The 17,735-nt window shown below is 38.9% G+C and overlaps 3 protein-coding genes across 5 annotated transcripts; 2 read left to right on the top strand and 1 right to left on the bottom strand.

Annotated features, from left to right (window-relative positions):
• Positions 1 to 6,346: 6,346 nt before the first annotated feature.
• On the top strand, positions 6,347 to 7,612 carry LOC135802163 (alpha-ketoglutarate-dependent dioxygenase alkB homolog 4-like). The gene is given in 2 exon segments (XM_065315694.1): positions 6,347 to 7,345; positions 7,348 to 7,612. Coding segments are annotated over 2 exon segments (903 nt in total). The 5' UTR covers positions 6,347 to 6,676; the 3' UTR covers positions 7,582 to 7,612.
• On the bottom strand, positions 7,573 to 9,032 carry LOC135802164 (nitric oxide synthase-interacting protein homolog). Its single transcript, XM_065315695.1, has 4 exons — positions 8,519 to 9,032; positions 7,927 to 8,451; positions 7,760 to 7,868; positions 7,573 to 7,705 (listed from the first exon to the last, which is right to left on the bottom strand). The coding sequence occupies exons 1-4, from the start codon at positions 8,692 to 8,694 to the stop codon at positions 7,634 to 7,636; spliced, it is 882 nt and encodes a 293-aa protein (XP_065171767.1). The 5' UTR covers positions 8,695 to 9,032; the 3' UTR covers positions 7,573 to 7,633.
• Positions 9,033 to 9,073: 41 nt separating this feature from the next.
• On the top strand, positions 9,074 to 17,562 carry LOC135802162 (inositol polyphosphate-4-phosphatase type I A-like). 3 transcript variants are annotated; one of them, XM_065315692.1, is made up of 9 exons: positions 9,074 to 9,508; positions 10,438 to 10,573; positions 11,572 to 11,637; positions 11,941 to 12,114; positions 12,181 to 12,848; positions 14,235 to 14,437; positions 14,528 to 14,872; positions 14,932 to 16,827; positions 17,178 to 17,562. In XM_065315692.1, the coding sequence occupies exons 2-9, from the start codon at positions 10,456 to 10,458 to the stop codon at positions 17,308 to 17,310; spliced, it is 3,603 nt and encodes a 1,200-aa protein (XP_065171764.1). In that variant the 5' UTR covers positions 9,074 to 9,508; positions 10,438 to 10,455; the 3' UTR covers positions 17,311 to 17,562. The 3 variants fall into 3 exon arrangements, with proteins under 3 accessions (XP_065171764.1, XP_065171763.1, XP_065171765.1); XM_065315691.1 differs by having other exon boundaries at positions 9,074 to 9,512; XM_065315693.1 differs by lacking the exon at positions 11,572 to 11,637 and having other exon boundaries at positions 9,074 to 9,512.
• The last annotated feature ends 173 nt before the right edge of the window (positions 17,563 to 17,735 follow it).

Genomic DNA, 17,735 nt, shown 5'->3' with positions numbered 1-17,735 from the left:
CTTGAGGCGACTTAAAACTTAAAATATTTAGACAAGACCTTATAAGGGATTGTCCTTACAAGAAGGTTCCCTCTCTTTAGGGGTGATCCCCACCATAAAATTGTTGATATACTTACAGTAATTTCAGGGGATGAAGCGCAGAACATCAATATATGTAGGTTAGGCCAGGAGCAATGGACACATCAAACAGTGGGCCTCAAGGCGCTCTATGGAGATCGACCTGTGACTGTCTTATAACGACACGTGCCAAAAAATTTAAAAATCAGATCCACTCCTGTTTCTGCTATCTCCTCCTCTTCTCTACTCTGTTTCCTCTTCCTTCTGTCTTCTACTCTTCTTCTCTGCTATTCCTTCTTCTACTTCTCTATTTCTCTGTTCTCCCGTTTCTCGACTTACATTCTTACTTCTCTTATTGCCTTTACTTTGTATTGCAACTTCTCTTATATTTCGTTGCAATTCACTTCATGCAACCAAATTACACCTGTTATTTTTATATTTGAGAAAATGCCTTCTATAACTGGGATCAGACTATCGATCTAGGGTATATAGCATGTACTTTCTGCACACCTGAAACCACGCGGCTTTCTTATCAAATATTAATTCGTTTCTTCTATTTATGTGTTCATATCTTATGATAAAATAAAACAACAACATACATGCTATACCGCACTATACTATGCCGTACTATGGTATACTCTTAGGTTGAACATGACAATGCTAATCCGCAGAAAACGACTAAGAAGGGACACATCTAAACAAGAATGTGAAATTAAATTATCCTTTATTGACTAGATTATTTACAATTATTATAAAGCAATAATATGGTGCCTATGCGTTAAAAGTTAAATAAATGCATTCTGCTGATGGTACTACTCCTTTGTTCTTCTATCCGTAAAGTACTAAAGCGCACAACCACGTTTCCACCAATTTGTAAGTTGAATTGATGATACGCAAGTGGCCCGCTGGTGAACCAGTTACATTATTGCTTATAAAAGCTGCGAAAATTACCAGCCTGCAACGAGAGTACAAGTGCAAATACACACAACTATGAAATATAACTCGCGTTGCCGGAATTTTTCTAAGCAATAGAGATTTTGAGAGTATAGGAGGGCTGAAAGGTGATTTCGCATCTAATAAAAGGTATTGCAGAACTTATGGTAAGACCGCGTTTCTAGCGTGTTATTATAAAAAACTACAATTACCGCACGCAACGAGAATTTACCTGGTACCGTACACCGCTATGTATAACTCATTACAGATTTTCCACAACCAATAAAATTTTTGATATAGGAAGATGATATAAAATTAAATTTCATCAGCGGAAATTATTTAGAACTTATGATAGGACGCGTTCGCGTGTTATTATGAAAAGGCGCAATTACCAGCACCAACGAGTACAAGTGCGTACATACACACAACTATCAATATAACTCGCATTTACGGAATTTTCTAGCAATAAGTTTTAATATAGGAAGATACACAAATTAAATTTCGCATCCACAGGAAAATTATTATTCCAGACTTATTTATGCGGGCAAAATTTCACTTGATATTTATAATAAAAAACTACAATTCTTGGCGCAACGAGTACAAGTGCGTATACACACAACTATCAATGCGAAACTCGCGTTACAGGAGGCTTTATAATAAACTTCGGTAGGGAGATACAGAATTAAATTTCGCATCCCCAAGTAGAATTGACTGGTCCCTATAACAGACCGCGTTCATTTACTAGTAAAAACTACTATTCCTATTCGCTTGCAACGGTGGTGCGTATACACACAACTATTAATATAACTCGCGTTACGGAACTTTCACAGCAGTAAATTTTAATATATATGGAGATACAAAATTAAATTCCGCATCCTAAGAAAATTGTTGAACTTGCCAAGTAAGACCGCGTTCGCGTTGTTCTAATAAAACACAATTCCTAGCGCAACGGAGTACAGAGGTGGCATACACGCAAATATCAATATAACTCGTGATACGGAATTTTCTCGCAATAGTTTTGATACAGAGGAGATACAGAATTAAATTCCGCATATAAAAGAAAATTATTCCGAACATTACAGTAAAACCGCGTTCGCGTGTTATTATAATAAAAACTACTATTCCCTAGCACAACGGTACAGGTGTGTATACACACAACTATCAATATAACTCGCGTTACGGAATTTTCTCGAAATAGAAATTTCGATTCAGGGAGATACACAATTAAATTCCGCATCTAAGAAAATATTCCGACTTTGGTCAGTGCCGGTTTTAGCACTACCAGCGCCCTGGGCAAGAGATTTCTGGCGCTAACTGCAATTTAAATCCATACGAAAAAACCATTAAGTGCGAGTCGGCGCCCTTAAAGTCCATCGCCCCTTGACGGTCGCTCAACCCGCCATGCCCTAACGCCGGTACTGGTTATACATGTTTCGCCACGGGAGCATCTTCAGTAACTGAAGAAGTTGAAAATTTCTAAAAAGCAAACTATCGCACGGCGGCAATTTTGAGGTACACAGTATTGAATTATTACTCGCGCAAATGTTTGTCATAGAATTAGAATGAAAAAATATAATTAAATTTTAAACTTTTACGATTGTTGTATACATCAGTCACCAAAAGAACATCAAGTGCTGTAATTTAAAGAAAGAAGTTGAAAGATTTCATAAGATTGTAATAATATAATCCCATACATTTGGAAAAATACAATATCTCATATTATTGAGTTAAAAGTTACTTACAAGAATAATGATGAAAAAATCTACATGGATGCGATTCACGAATCCGATTTATTTAGCAACTGACACCGAACTTTGTAACTTGCATAAGTATGCACACGAAACCGTATCAAATATCTACCACTTTGATTCAATAATGTACATTAAACGCGGAAATAATAAGTATCATTAGCCTAGTAGCTATAATTAAATAGTCGATTGATAATCAAATATAACGCAAATTTAAAAAAAACAGAAGTCCGAATAAACAATACGAGTCTGGACACGTCTGGACCAACCACCGATCGGCACGAACTGGCTGCAACGATAGCACAAGCCGTAGCCGCGCAAGCAACGGCGCGACAGTTTATGATAAGAAAGTCAGAAATGCGCAAAGTCGACGGCGACCTTGTGCGCGAATTGCATTTGGTACCACACATATATGCGATTTGAACTACACTGCTGCAGGCGGCAAATTGATGTGGCATGAGAATCTGACCACGACGAATAAAAGAAATCTTCTAATTTTACTTGATTCCCTCAAGAACTAAACGCGATAGAACGGAACAGATTAATGATTCTTAAACATTTCTATAAGATAAGCTTCATTATTAAAAACCCTATGAAATCAAAAAAGAATCCAGAAGAAAAAATGGGCTGCGTCATGTGTGTTCGATGATTTTCGATAACGAATATCTATCAGATAAAATTAAAATAATTTAATTTAATGAGGTAAAGGGTTGAAAAACGCGACTGAAAGTGCTAAAAAGTGAGATTTTTCAATTTTTGGCCATTTCCTTAAATCGCGAATATCTCGTAAACTAAAAGAGATAAAAGGAACAAATGCAGATTTTGAATCTACGAAAAATTCTCTATTAGATAGACTAGTTTAAACGGAAATTTAAGAAATGAAATTTTAATTCTTAAAGAAAAAAATATGCCAATATAATGATAATTTTTATCGACGATTTTCGTAATTAGAAGTGACATTTATCAATTTTGCCCATTTTATTCAATCGCGAATATCTCGTAAACTAAAAGAGATAAATAGGATCTGATCGCAGCGTCTTAATCTACGGACTATTCTCTATCAGATAGGATAGTTAAAACGGAAATCTGAGTGATAAAATTTTAATTCTTAAGAAAAAATTACCAGGGGTGCTTGATACTTTTCGACGATTTTCAAAAATTAATATCTCTTAAACTAAAAGAGATAGCTGCCAAAACGAATTGTTGATTATGAAAAGATTGGAAAATTTGTATCAGATAGCAGGAAATACAAGCAATAATTATATTTCCTACAGTAAAGGTCGAAAAAGGCGACTAAAAGTGCTAAAAGTAACATTTATCAATTCTGCCCATTTTATTCAAATCGCGAATATCTCTGTAAACTAAAAAGAGATAATTAAGTTCAATCGCGAATATCTCGTAAACTAAAAGAGATAATTAAGATCTGATCGCAGCGTCTTAATGTACGGACCAATCTCTATCAGATACAATAGTTAAAAGGGAAAACTGAGAAATGAAATTTTCATTCTTAAGAAAAAATTGCCAAGAGCACCCCCGCTTGATACTTTTTTTCGACGATTTTTGAAAATTCATATCTCTGAAACTAAAGGGAATTGCAACCAACCAATTGCTGATTATGAAAGATTGAATGATTCTCTATCTGACCAAAATATAAATTACTTCTATTTCAAGCAGTACAAGGTCGAAAAACGCGACTAAAAGTGCTAAAAAGTGACATTTTTCAAATTTTGACGATTTTTTTCAATCGCGAATATCTCGTAAACTAAAAGAGATAAATAGGATCTGATCGCAGCGTCTTAATCTACGGACTATTTTCTAGAAGATAAACTAGTTAAAACGATAATAAAATAATTATATTTCCTAATAGTAAAGGTTGAAAACGCGACTAAAAGTGCTAAAAGGTGACATTTGGCAAATTTTTGCCCATTTTATTCAATCGCGAATATCCGTAAACCAAAAGAGATAAATAAGATCTGATCGCAGCGTCTTAATCTACGACCAATCTCTATCAGATAGGATAGTTAAACGGAAATCTGAGAGATGAAATTTTAAGTCTTAAGAAAAATTGCCAAGGGTAAGATACTTTTTTCGACGATTTTCAAAATTCATATCTTTAAACTAAAAGAGATAGCTAACAACGAATCTTGTTGATTATGAAAAGATTGAAAATTGTCTATCAGGGATAAAAATATAAAATAATTCATATTTCACAGCAAAAGGTCGAAAACGCGACTAAAAGTAAAGCAAAGAGCAACATTTATCAATTTTGTCAATTATATTCAATCGCGAATATCCGTAAACTAAAAGAGATAATAGGATCTGATCGCAGCGTCTTAATCTACGGACTATTCTCTATCAGATAGGATAGTTAAAACGGAAATCTGAAAGATGAAATTTTAATTTTAAGAAAAAATTGCCAAGGTGCTTGATACTTTTTTCGACGATTTTTGATAATTATCTCTTTAAACTAAAACCGATAGCTACCAACAAATTGTTGATTGGTGAAAAGATTGGAAAATTCTTATCAGATAAAATATAAAATAATTATATTTCCTACAGTAAAAGGTCGAAAAACGCGACTAAAAGTGCTAAAAAGTGACATTTATCAATTTTTGCCAATTATATTCAATCGCGAATATCTCGTAAACTAAAAGAGATAAATAGGATCTGATCGCAGCGTCTTAATGTACGGACTATTCTCTATCAGATAGGATAGTTAAAATGGAAATCTGAAAGATGAAATTTTAATTCTTTAGAAAAAATTGCTAAGGGGGGGTGCTTGATACTTTTTTTCGACGATTTTTGATAATTAATATCTCTTAAACTAAAAGAGATTGCAACCCACGCAATGCTGATTATGAAAGATTGGAAAATTCTCTATCAGATAAAAATATAAAATACTCATATTTCCAATAGTAAAAGGTCAAAAAACGTGACTAAAAGTGCTAAAAAGTGACATTTTTCAATTTTTGCTCATTTTATTCAATCGCGAATATCTCGTAAACTAAAAGAGATAATTAGGATCGGATAGCAGCGTCTTATTCTACGGACTTCTCTCTCTATAAGATAGGATAGTTAAAACGGAAATCTAAGAGATGAAATTTTAATTCATAAGAAAAAATTGGCAAGGTGCGGTGCTTGATAATTTTTTTTTCCTGATTTTCGATAACGAATATCATCACTAGAACAAACGAAAATTAATGCCTCTAAACCCAAAATACTATTTTTGTGGCTTTCGCGTATAAAAAATCACAAAACTAAGTTATGAATATAATAAAGAATTACAACACTTACAATTTGATGCGTTATAAACTGAAAAGTTAACTGTTGTTATAACATGCATGTTCGGTGCATTTCCCATATACCTACAATTAAATTTGAGCTGTGATTTAAATATTTTTCCAACAGAAACTTGGGATTGTGCAAATGTTTATCATAAAGGGCAACATTGGCACTATTTAAGGCAATATATAAAATGAAGCCAAGAATGGAAATGCTGCATAAAACTAAATATACAACGAGTAATGCGTGTCTGTCGGCGATCATAACCAAACTAGTTTTAAAACGTGTGCGCTGTTGTTTACAGTGTACGAAATAATCATAAGCGCCAATTGATGCAAACATTTTAAAATGTACAAAGACATTGATAATTTGATGGCAAAATACGAATTGTTTTCCAATTGCTACTCACGTTTAGGACCATTCCAGGCGGGAGTAGATCCAATGCAAAGAAAACACATTTATAGTACAGGGCAGTGTTACGCGTTGCACTGCACTTGTTAAACGCGACAGACTATTCTCCGTTTCGTCCGCTGAAAACGTCTGGCGGTGAAATGTCGTGTACCCTCCAAACGCCACATCAAACAGCTGACTATTGACTCAACTAACCTTTAAAAATTATTCAACGATTCAAAGATATTCTTTTAATTTACAAAATAATGGATACGTGTAGACCATGTGGATGTAAAGGTTGTCGCACCTGCCTGCTTTGTGAAGAAGAATATGGTATAAAAAAAGATCCAATATTGAATAAGACAAACGGATCTTATGTCTACTGTCCACATTGCAATAAAGCATGGTCTGGTTGGGATTTTAACCTTTATAAACAACATCCAAACCACAGTGGGACATCAATAGACTATCCAGGAGTGTATATTGACTTAAACTTTCTCTCCATAGAAGAAGAACAACTTGCTTTAAGTGAAATTGAAAACATTCCTTGGGACGCATCTCAGAGTGGAAGAAGAAAGCAGAACTTTGGTCCTAAATGCAACTTCAAGAAGAAAAAACTAAAACTGGGTGATTTCAAAGGATTTCCAAAAGGTTTGCAATTCATCCAGGAAAAACTAAAACATGTAGCTTATTTAAAAGACTTCCAAACAATTGAACAATGCAGTTTAGAGTATGATCCAACCAGAGGTGCATCAATTGATCCACACATTGATGACTGTTGGATTTGGGGTGAGAGAATTGTAACAGTTAATTTATTAGCTGATTCTGTCTTGACTATGACTGAAAATTCAAAACCCTCTGGATATAATTTAAATCAAGTTGCAAGTTATCCAAGTGTGATGTTGAAAAGGAGCAGGAGGGTCAACAAAGTGTTTATCAATTAAAAACAGTAGAAAACGCGCCTATTGTTCGAATTCCCATGCCGCGACGTTCACTTTTGGTATTATATGGAGCACCAAGATATGACTGGGAGCATCAAGTTCTCAGGGAGGACATTAGTAACACAAGGATATGTTTAGCATATAGAGAATTTACACCGCCATATTTAAATGGTGGTGAATTTTATGAAGAAGGACTTAAAGTGCTTAATAAAGCAAAAGAATTCTTTTAATTTAAATTTAATAAATCCTAACCTACATAAATCAATGTGAAAAAGTTTTCTTTTATACTTGTAGAGCGGGTCGTTCGTGTTTACCTTCAAGTTTCTCGTTTGTTTGTGAATATCCAGTGCCACCCTATAAGCAAACAATTTGTTATTTATTTAAGTAATGAATGTGTTTTAAACTTACTCTTTGCATCACTATAATATCTTTTTCCGTCAATTTCTGGTCGGTTAGTGGATGAATCCAATCCTTTTTGATTATTTTCTCAATACATTCCATCGTTACGACATCCCCACTGTAAAGTTTAATTATTTGTTTTATTGTGTAATTATAAAGTAATAATGTTCACTTACGTTGGTTTTAAAACAGCGCACGGAACGCTATTGCTTAAAATATCATGCGTTATCGCACACATGTAGCGATTTTCTTTCGCAATCAGTGACTTCTTATCACTGGCATCTTTAACCGGCGTAAATTTAACAGGTATTAAATCTTTAGCTTTCAATGGCTTGCCTGAAATGGGACAAGGGATTTTACTATCTGGTTTCTCCACTTTGGGCTTCTCAGCTTCCTTTAGTTGACCTGGTACCCAATAACTAGGCAGAACCTTGTTCCTTCCATTCTCCATATTTGAAATGGATGCAGAACTAGTGGAAGCCTCACTTTTGAAGCCATCAATTGGTTTACTCACAATGTTGTTCTCAGAGTTCAGAAAATTGTTGATTTTCTTGTCTGTGGCTTCCATAACCTTCTGCTCCAATTCATCATCCTCTTTCTTTTTGAGTCTTTCATATTCCTTTAACTTTCTGCTGTACTCATTCTTCTTTGTGATTATGTATTGAAGGATAACTTCTTTATCAAATAGGTAACCATCTTTACTAATGTTTGTATAAATCATTATATATTGTTTAATGTATATAATGTTAGGATAGAATAGTAACTTACGTGATAACTGCGTTTCTGCATGGTTGTAAAGACAGTGAACAACAATCAAAATCTTTAACTGAATCTTTACCCAATCGCTTCGAGTTTGTACTGTAACCGGAAGCCGCAGCGTCTTTTTTCTTCTCGTGGTAGGTGTAAACCGCACCCGCAGTGCAATTACGTGCATGTCGCGTCATTGTATTAAATTATTAAAAGCCAAGAAAAATTTACGTTTGGAATATCTGCGTTTGTATTTTTGTTTGAGGTTGGGTTAATTATTTGTGTATATTGGGTTGCTTGCATTCTAGGGGCAAGGTTATTGATTGTACAGAAGACATCATTTTTAAAATCTTGTTTTCTTTAACTTAAGTTTAAATATATGCCAAGAACAAAATAGAATTTAGAAAATTATAAACCAGTTGCTACATGTTTATATGAAAATAGGCTAACGTATGACATTTAAAGATTAAATAATACAATACTAAAATGTAGCAGATGAATATCCATTGCGACTCCCCACTTAGAAATCTGCTGCTCGCGCGTTTTGCTTGTCAGTCGGTGTCTACCTGCCCGTTCGTGCTGACGACTTGCGCGGCTTACAGGACTTTAACTCGCAACTCGCAAGCTGCATTTCGTTCGGGTCGAAACAGCGCTGAGACCCGCACAACCTGCATAGCTGCACAGTGCGGCGCGGAAGTGCAACGAGTGCAGCGGCCGCTTGCCGCTAGAATCCTCGTTAGGTTCGCGTTCACCTGGCACGCGAACGCACGAAGCACGAAGGTGAAGGTGGTGTTGACGTTACACTCCGACGGGCAGTGTTTCCCATCATCAACATCGTAATTAAATAGCACAAATGTGCGCGCGATGAACCAGCAACGTCTTCTTCTTCTTCCATCCTCGCCAGGGGACTCATAAATCATCGCAAAGTATCGAATTCGAGGGCAATACAGCCGGAGATGACGTGAAGAGGAAATATCCGCAGCTAGGGAGAGATTTTGCAACGAATTTATGGCAGGTGAATATGAAGTTATTACACTACAATCTCGCCCAAATACGCGAATATACATCATCTTGACGCGCAGATAAGCGTATACACGTTTTTGGCGCAGTGCTCACGTCTACATTTGTTATTAAACAAAACAATGTCGAGAGAATCAAATGAAAACAAAACACACAAATGAATATTAAATATTCAAAAATATGTATTGAGGTGCATGGTTTTTATGGTTTACATAAAACGAACCGCTCCTAGAAATTGCTCGCAATGTCTGCTTGCTCGAAGCGAGATGAGAAAACAGACGCAAGCCGAGAAGAGTAAGTAATATTGCAGCGTGTGGGTCGGGCCATCCCATTTCGGTGAGATGTGTGTGCAATGTGTGGCCACTCGCATGAAATTTTAATCGCGCTTTTCTAAATCAATATGATGTTTGCTCAGAACACAATGTGCACACCGCACGTCGCAAAGTTTGCAGTTTTCAGCTAAAAGGAAAGCAAACAATTGAAATATCCAACATTTGTTACGCACAAAAATGTAAATTTTTCGTGTCAACATAGCGTTAACTAATTGTGAATTATGCACATACTTAAAAATTATCGCCAAGATAAGGCGATTGCGAATAACGCGCGCGATAACGTTTTGTAATTTATTTCGATTGAGTAATACACGTACAAAAGTGCGCGCGCGAATTGCATTTGCGTCAGTGCAAACATCATCAATCATTATCCGGTGGCCATGATGGGAAAATGAGCGCCAACAAGTCCAGCGACAAAAATAAACGTGTGAAAATTAGTTTCCAACGACATAAACAACTCCCACTCTCTTTCGCACACTGTCATCGAATTTATTCCTGTAATAAATAATGAATGACAAATCGCGATATGATAACGCACGCATTATGCTATCTGGTCATTGAAATGACTGTTTTTCTTTGCTATTGCAGATGTTTTCCAAGTAAAAGATGCGCTTCAACAAGCAGGAGCTGGAGGCGCTCGCCACGCAGCCCTCCAGCAAGTTCGAGAAGGAAGGCGCGCTGTGCGTCCGCGAGCGACAGGAGGGCTTCTTTCGGAAGTCGGAAGGTGAGTGGAATATTAATGCGACCGCCGGCCGCAACCGAATGCCCCTGCCGCGCTAGCAAATTGCCCCTCATGTAATAAATATACAACAACCAAAGAAAAACACGCACGGAAAACATACTCAAAACATGAGAAGAACCCACTTGTAACTATTTACGGCGGTTGAGTTTGGGGTTTCGGGTCGAGTTGATTGAAAACCGATTCGTTTTTGTTTACGTGCCCGCAATCAAGCAAAACGAAGTCGATTTCAAGCAACTCACAGGCAACAACAGGCCGTGAACTTGAACCCAGCGATCAATGACACGCTAATCTACGCACTTCACGTGAGTCAAATTGATTTCAAACTATCGAAATCAATTTCTTTCGGTTTTAAACCAGTGTTGGATTAACGCATTGTTGGTTGCCTACGTTACAAAGTCACGGATTGTTGATTCGCCATACAAAACAGTGAACACGAAATTTAAAGAACTCGAATGAAAATAAAAATCAAACGCATGCATAATGCATTTTGCATGATGCGTATCATTGCTATTTGATGTCGTGTAGGGTCGACCCGAGAATGATGCTAATTGCGAAAGCATGCGCGTCGATGACGCCATTCGCCATTGTTATTTTAATGTTTATTATAAACCATGTTGCATGATGCATTGCATTCTATTCCACAATATGTGTGTGGTGTTTTATTCTCATCATTAATTATTTCAATTTTAATTGCCGACAAAGTTCTCAACGAGCAAATCTGCATGACAATCAAAATAACAGTAAAGGGACATTTATTTGTAGCAGTCATTTATTTAAACTAAAGTGGATTGCGTGAGAACTCTGTCGGCATTCAAATAATATGTGTCGTGTACATAATCTTCGATAATTTTGTTAGTTTCAAGTGGTTTTGAGCTGGACGCGGCGGATTTTGCTGGCGTTGAATACAATTAACACACATGTGAATATTATATCGCAGCGTTGCGAGTGATTGTCTCGTCAAATGTGCATTAATCTTGCAGGCAGAGGTAGCAAAAATAAGAAAAAGCGCCTTCGTAATCTCAGCTGTGTGGGGGGAACGAGTAAAGGTACTATGAACTATACATCATACAAAATACGCACAACAAATACTAATCACACACATGCTAACTAAGGAAATAAAAACGAACGCTTCTTAATGTTTCACTACTCACCAAATTAATATTAATACTAATCAACTTTGGATAACACACATCTGGTAATGGGTTTCCGCTTCTTTATATGTAAATGTTTGTCTCTGTATGCAAATGTTGTTGTTGTTATTATGTAGTGATATAGTTGTAGTTATCAGTATTGTTAGTGCGTCAATGTGCAATCGGACTACTCTCACCAATGTGGTGGCGATTTTGCAGTGAGCTTGGAACGCTGGTGTCGCCTGCGTGGCAATCTTCTCTTCTACTTTAAAAGCAAAGACCCTTGGTCGGAACCCATTGGCGTGGTTGTCCTGGAGCAGTGTCAGGTGCGGCTGGAACCACCCATGGCTACAACCCCTTTACCCCTTGAAGGCAACTATCCCTTTTATTTAGGTAATTATATCCTTTTAAATCAATTCCCATAATAATACAAGCGTTTGATTTTAATGTTATGTTTAGTATTTGATGGTGGTTTGTGTCAATCGCTCGCCGCCTCTTCCGAAACCGAACGCATCAGCTGGATGGACGCCATTCGTGCGGCCAGCTATGAAGGCATCCGCGCCGAATTACACACACTTCGGCAATGCATCGAACGCCGTCGCACGCACAAACCCCATGTGGATGTCAACATGTGGCGCTTGCAACGCACGCACTCCATTGATCTTTCGGAGTTACCTTTGTGCGAGGTGTCACTGGCGTGTGATAACTTGCTCTGTGATGCCAATGGCCTAGCTCCCAATCCCACGTTGGTGGTGGACGTGCATATGCCGCAGGGTAAACTATGGGTGCAGTATGCGCGTACCGAAATCATCGAACGCAGCAGCAATCCAGGCTTTTTGTGCACGGTTTGTTTCCGGTCTTCCGATGGCCTCTCCGGCGAGTCAAAGATTCGCTTTACGGCGTTCGATGTTAAAGAGCGAGTGTCACACACGGCGATTCCACTCGGGTCGGCGATTGTGTTGCTTAGTGCCATTCAGGATTCGACCAGACTGCGAATTCCGTTGATGTCCAGTTCCCAGAATACCGTCGGGTTTCTTACCATCAGTGCGTGGTCTTTGGAGGCGGAGGATCGCGGCAGCAGTACGGAACATACGCCATGCAGAGTGCCAATGTTAACCAATCCACAAGTGAGTTCAATTATTTTTTTATTATAAATAAATAAATTAAATTATTATTGTTACTTCGTGTGAAACAATCAAAGTAATTTCACCAAATTATCATAATCGACCAGCGACCACATACAAAAACTCAATTAATAATTTAATAATTGTCCGTTACACGCTCTAATTTTCGGGGGCCGAATCACTTTGACTATTTATCCACTTTGTTCTATTCACGCAATTCTTACTGGTCGCATAATTTCCAACGGACCAACAATTTGTGCAAACCGCTATCCTTCATCTCCTCGAAACTCCTGCCGTGATGCAATAAACTGCCGATTGTAGAAAGATGGCTGCCAATATGATTATTCTCATTTGATTGCTGTGGCCGATGGGGTCTATGGGCATGAGGACGAGGGCGTTGGTGATGTCCATGACCATGTTGTTGTTGTTGGTGTTGATGTTGATGATGCCCGCCGTGTTGTTGATGATTTTGATGCTGATTATGATGTGGACGCACTTCTTCTTCAACGTCCTCGAAAATAACGTCCATGAATCCCATGTAAAATCGCGCATCATCCACCATCCCGGAAAGGAATGGAAGAGTTTGATTGGTGATTCCATTATAATGTGATCGGATCCTTCGCGCTCCTTGTCCAAACCTAACAGGTTTGCTTTATAGTAGAGTATTTGCATGATATAATCCCAGGATGCTTCAATAAGGTCCAGGAATTTATCAACCAATTCTTGTTTCTGTGGAGTATCCTTTAGGAACACGTGTTTTAAATTATCCTTTCTTGCCCAAGACACGTCCTAGTTTAATGTGTAAAAATAATATAATTGATTAAAAAATTGTTTTTGTAATAAAATTTAAAAAACTTACTACCGATGAATATAGTAGCATAATAATTAATAAAATTCGCACTGACATTGTTTTTATTTTTATTTGTATTTTTTTGCACTAGTTACGGTCTAAAACAGTGGATCACTGACGAGCGACGAATCGCGACTGAGCGCTCTTGTTTGAAAACGCGCCTAACTCGAAAAGTGCTCCCGGTACATAATTAGAATCATAATTCCGTGTACGCATTACGTGTCGCCATTGGACTAGCTTCCGACTGACGAACGACTCGTTTATTCACTAATTGTTCTGCGTTTTGATATTTTCTCTTTTTATCTCTCATATCGACGACTCTTTAGTCCGTGCGCTCTTAACACAGATTAGCCCCGCTGTAATAATACGGCCTGCGCTATGTATGTAATTAACCGTTAGATTTAGGCGCTTTTTACGTCTTCTTGCGTAGTGCTCTGGTTTTTGACGCGTGATCCTGATCGCCGAATATTAAATTATCGACCGCGGTCAATAAATGATGCGTTGATGGATAGGCCTTTCACTTTTTTGCTCTTTTCTAGGTGATGTCCCATCGTCGTTCGCAGTCGTTGCCGCCGCGACTGGGCGCCAAGATGCGGCTGCCTAGTCAGGCCGAATTGAAACTCCTCTACGCATCGCCCTTTGTGCAAACATACAGATTTCATTCGGGCCTTGGTGGAGATATCTGCGTGCATGAACTAATGGCCGAAAGCAAGCTATGCTTTGCCTTTCCGCAGCAGTTGTTGTAAGCGATTTGGTTTTTTATGTACATTTAATATCCGGTCTAGAATTTTTGTAGAACGATAATTAAACGCGAATTATGATGTTTATGTAGGAGTGTCTGGATCCATCAAGAGAAGGAGTTGCTGCAAGAAGTGGCCGGTATGGGCGAATTAAGAGAACCGTGGCATTCGAGACAGGTAGAGTTACTTGATCGGCACTTGCATCTATTGCGATTGTATTCGCAAGCACGCGAAAATCTCCAGGCGCATAAAGGGTCGCTATTTAAAGCGAGCTCGCGAAAATCCGACAGGAGTCTTGAGTTTGCTCCGGTCAACCTGCATCTGCAACGCATGTGGGTGCACAATGATACGCTTAACAAGGCCGGGTTCTACGACTGGATCACTGTGGGCGCATTTACTGCACACTCGCACAAATCTAAAAATGGTGGACTCATAAAGTAAGCCAATACATTGGGTAATGCCATTTGGGTAATTGAATGATTTTCTGTGTGTTTAGGCTCGTTCAACAATTAAAAGAATCGCCGATCAAGTCGAATTCGAATGATCAGATTAGTACAAAGATTTCGATGGCGCACGACGCCATTCAGGCCATCAAGCAATTGCGCAAAGATGTTGTTGAAGGAATGCGCCAACTCATGCGGCTCGCACGCGACAAGCAGACCATAGGCATGTTACCGATCTGCGACGATATGGTGAAGAAGACGCGGATACTTTTAGGCCTATGGGATAGCGGATTGGTGGAGGAGGCGTTAGGTTTTATCGAAGAGTACAAGCTAGTATCAACCGATCAAGATTCGGGTGTTTGTGAAGACTTTTCCGTTGAGCGCCCCCTGACACTTTCGCCCTTCAAACGCATCACACAACAATTGACACTTGATCTGAAGAGTCCGGATCTTGATGACTTCGCAACTCCTTGTACGCCAATGGAGAATATGTGGAACATGGAGAAAGTTGACCGGAGTTTGTTGAATACCAGCGAGGGCGTAAGAAGCCTTTGCTCCAATATGCAAACTCCGGACGAGTGCAATTTTGTAATTTTTCCCGATTGCGAGGACCACAACGATAACATCACATCTTCGCTAGTACTGGGAGGATCCGATGACGATAGGAGGAATGATAACGGTAGAACCTTTCTAGATACGCATGTTATGTGTAGTTCACCGTCGGCGAATTACTACAAGCCGACAGATGAGCCAGAACCTTGGGACCTTACCCAGCTGAATATTGAAGCAAGCGTTATGTGTCTGGTGAGCAAGGTGAAGTTTCTCTGCGGGCGATGCGGATCCCCAGCCGTGCGTCTCCGGCAGAATCAAACCAAAAAGGCTGTGATCACTAATCAACCGAATGGTACTGCGGATCCTTCTCAGGACCTTCGGAAGAATGTCATCCGGAATGGTAATAAGTTTACGGATGGTCTTGACCTCACCAAAATCGCTGATTGGGTCGGAGAGTTGCGGCCCAGCATGAAAAAGCTTCGTCAGGCTATGGACGGTTTACTTAAAACTGCACGACTAACGCATTCCGTGTTTCGCGTGCAAGAGGAACCCAAATCTGCGCAGAGGGTTTGTAATGTAAGATATCGACGGGACGTTTGCTTCTCGCAAGCGTTGACTTCCTTAGTAGCGGCGTTAATGACACGCCTATGGTGCCAAAAACCAGACCCCGCGTTTGTCACCTGCTTAAGTACCCTGGGTCCATTGGCCTGCTTCGAAGGGTTGTTGAGTTACCACGGCAACGAGATCGACATGTGGGGCGATATGTCGGTTGCGATTGAAGATCTGCGCACGGTGATGTTTATTCTTGTGCGTTCACCCATCCCGGCAAGCGGTGCCGGCGAACCACAATTGATGCCTAAGGTTACAGGTAATCGCAACGCGCTTACCGTGTCGCTGCCCGTACCTGATTCGCTTTACTCGCTGATACCCAGCCGAATGAGTTTGACCTTCCACGTGACTCCGGTGTTCTTTAATATTGGTATCAACGAACGTGCTACGTGGGCGGAGAGCGTGGGCGCGACGAAACCTCAAGAGCGCTCGAATTGTGACAACTTTGAACGGTTGAACGAGTATTATTTAAGGTACCGGAAGTTAAACATGCCGGAGACGCCATTGTATCATGGTAGGGCGACATCTAGCGCGGCGCATGTGCGACCATTATCTACACTGATGGAGATGCTAAAGATATCGGTGCATAGTGATAAGTCGAAGAACGTGGAGATTTTGCATTTGTCCGCGCAAATATGTCGCCAGATGCGTGGCTTACGCTTCACGAGTTGCAAGAGTGCCAAAGACAGGACGGGAATGGGCGTCACACTGGAACAATGCCACATTCTGGCTGAAGAGTATCACTTGGCAGAGCATGAATTCCAGAGAGCGCTGGATTGCATTCGCAGGTAATTTAGATTTAATCATCTCTTTAATCTTTCGAAAAATGCGATCCATCACCATCAATCTCTCTATTCACGCTTAATTTAAATTTGTTGTCGTGTTTTCAATTTTTTGGGTTATACTGATATTACTGAGTGACCAGGTTAATTTATGACTTTCTAATTTTTTTATTAGTGTTTTGGAACGTTTTAATCAATCAACTTTTTATGGACACGCGTTTTGATTCTAAACGTGTTTATTTTATTTGCTCTACTTTTCACTTTTCGACAGCGGTCGCTCTGGGATTTAAGTTGTTAATTAATTGATGCGCTGTGTTAATTATGCAAATTAAATTCGGTGATGGTCTAATTTACAGTGAAGGCTGTCGCAGGGAGAACACCATGAAGAACATCAACGTGCGAAAGTACGCCTTTAACACGCTGCAACTGTTGTCGTTGCCGCGGTGCTACCGCCCGCCGGCCGGAACGTACGGTTCGGCGGCCACCTAGGAGATTACCTCAGTCAAGTGTGGCATCCGTGTGTGTATGATTGCTATTCGTTTTTACTTAAATTCCAAGGTGCCAATTACGACCTTAGTCAACTATATAACTATTGTTATTCACTTTTCGAAATTTTACTTTGAATATTTATATTTATAGCGTTCTATATTTATTTACACGAAAAACCAAACTCTCTTATTACTAATTATGGTAGATAATGTTTAGGACAATCCATAAACTGAAATAGAGATTACCAAACTACGAATTGTGTTTATTTTCTTATCAAACCAATTTAAATCTTTCGCTTTACGTTTGATCACAAATAGTATAGTGCAAATATAGTTGCCTATGTTAAACTAATCGACCTTTCAAAATAACGCACGTGTGTAGTTTATAACCTCAACAGTTTTCATTCTGTGGCATACAGTGGTTTT

Source organism: Atheta coriaria, unplaced genomic scaffold, assembly GCF_025399875.1.
Source record: "Atheta coriaria isolate IRGN ID8LTWV9N9 unplaced genomic scaffold, Caltech_Dcor_3.1 hic_scaffold_16_pilon, whole genome shotgun sequence".
Taxonomy (NCBI): Eukaryota; Metazoa; Arthropoda; class Insecta; order Coleoptera; family Staphylinidae; genus Dalotia; species Dalotia coriaria.
The sequence above is the reverse complement of the archived record's forward strand: the minus strand, read 5'-3'. Positions and strand labels throughout refer to the sequence as shown.

Bases quoted from the DNA above. Each gene is read 5' to 3' on its own strand.
- LOC135802164 (XM_065315695.1), bottom strand. From the start codon at position 8,694: ATGACGCGACATGCACGTAATTGCACTGCGGGTGCGGTTTACACCTAC. The intron at 8,452-8,518 runs GTAAGTTACTAT...TACAAACATTAG, and splicing joins TGCAGAAACGCAGTTATCAC to TAAAGATGGTTACCTATTTG. The intron at 7,706-7,759 runs GTAAGTTTAAAA...GTTTGCTTATAG, and splicing joins ATATTATAGTGATGCAAAGA to GGTGGCACTGGATATTCACA.
- LOC135802162 (XM_065315692.1), top strand. From the start codon at position 10,456: ATGCGCTTCAACAAGCAGGAGCTGGAGGCGCTCGCCACGCAGCCCTCC. The intron at 12,849-14,234 runs GTGAGTTCAATT...GCTCTTTTCTAG, and splicing joins CAATGTTAACCAATCCACAA to GTGATGTCCCATCGTCGTTC. The intron at 16,828-17,177 runs GTAATTTAGATT...TCTAATTTACAG, and splicing joins GCGCTGGATTGCATTCGCAG to TGAAGGCTGTCGCAGGGAGA.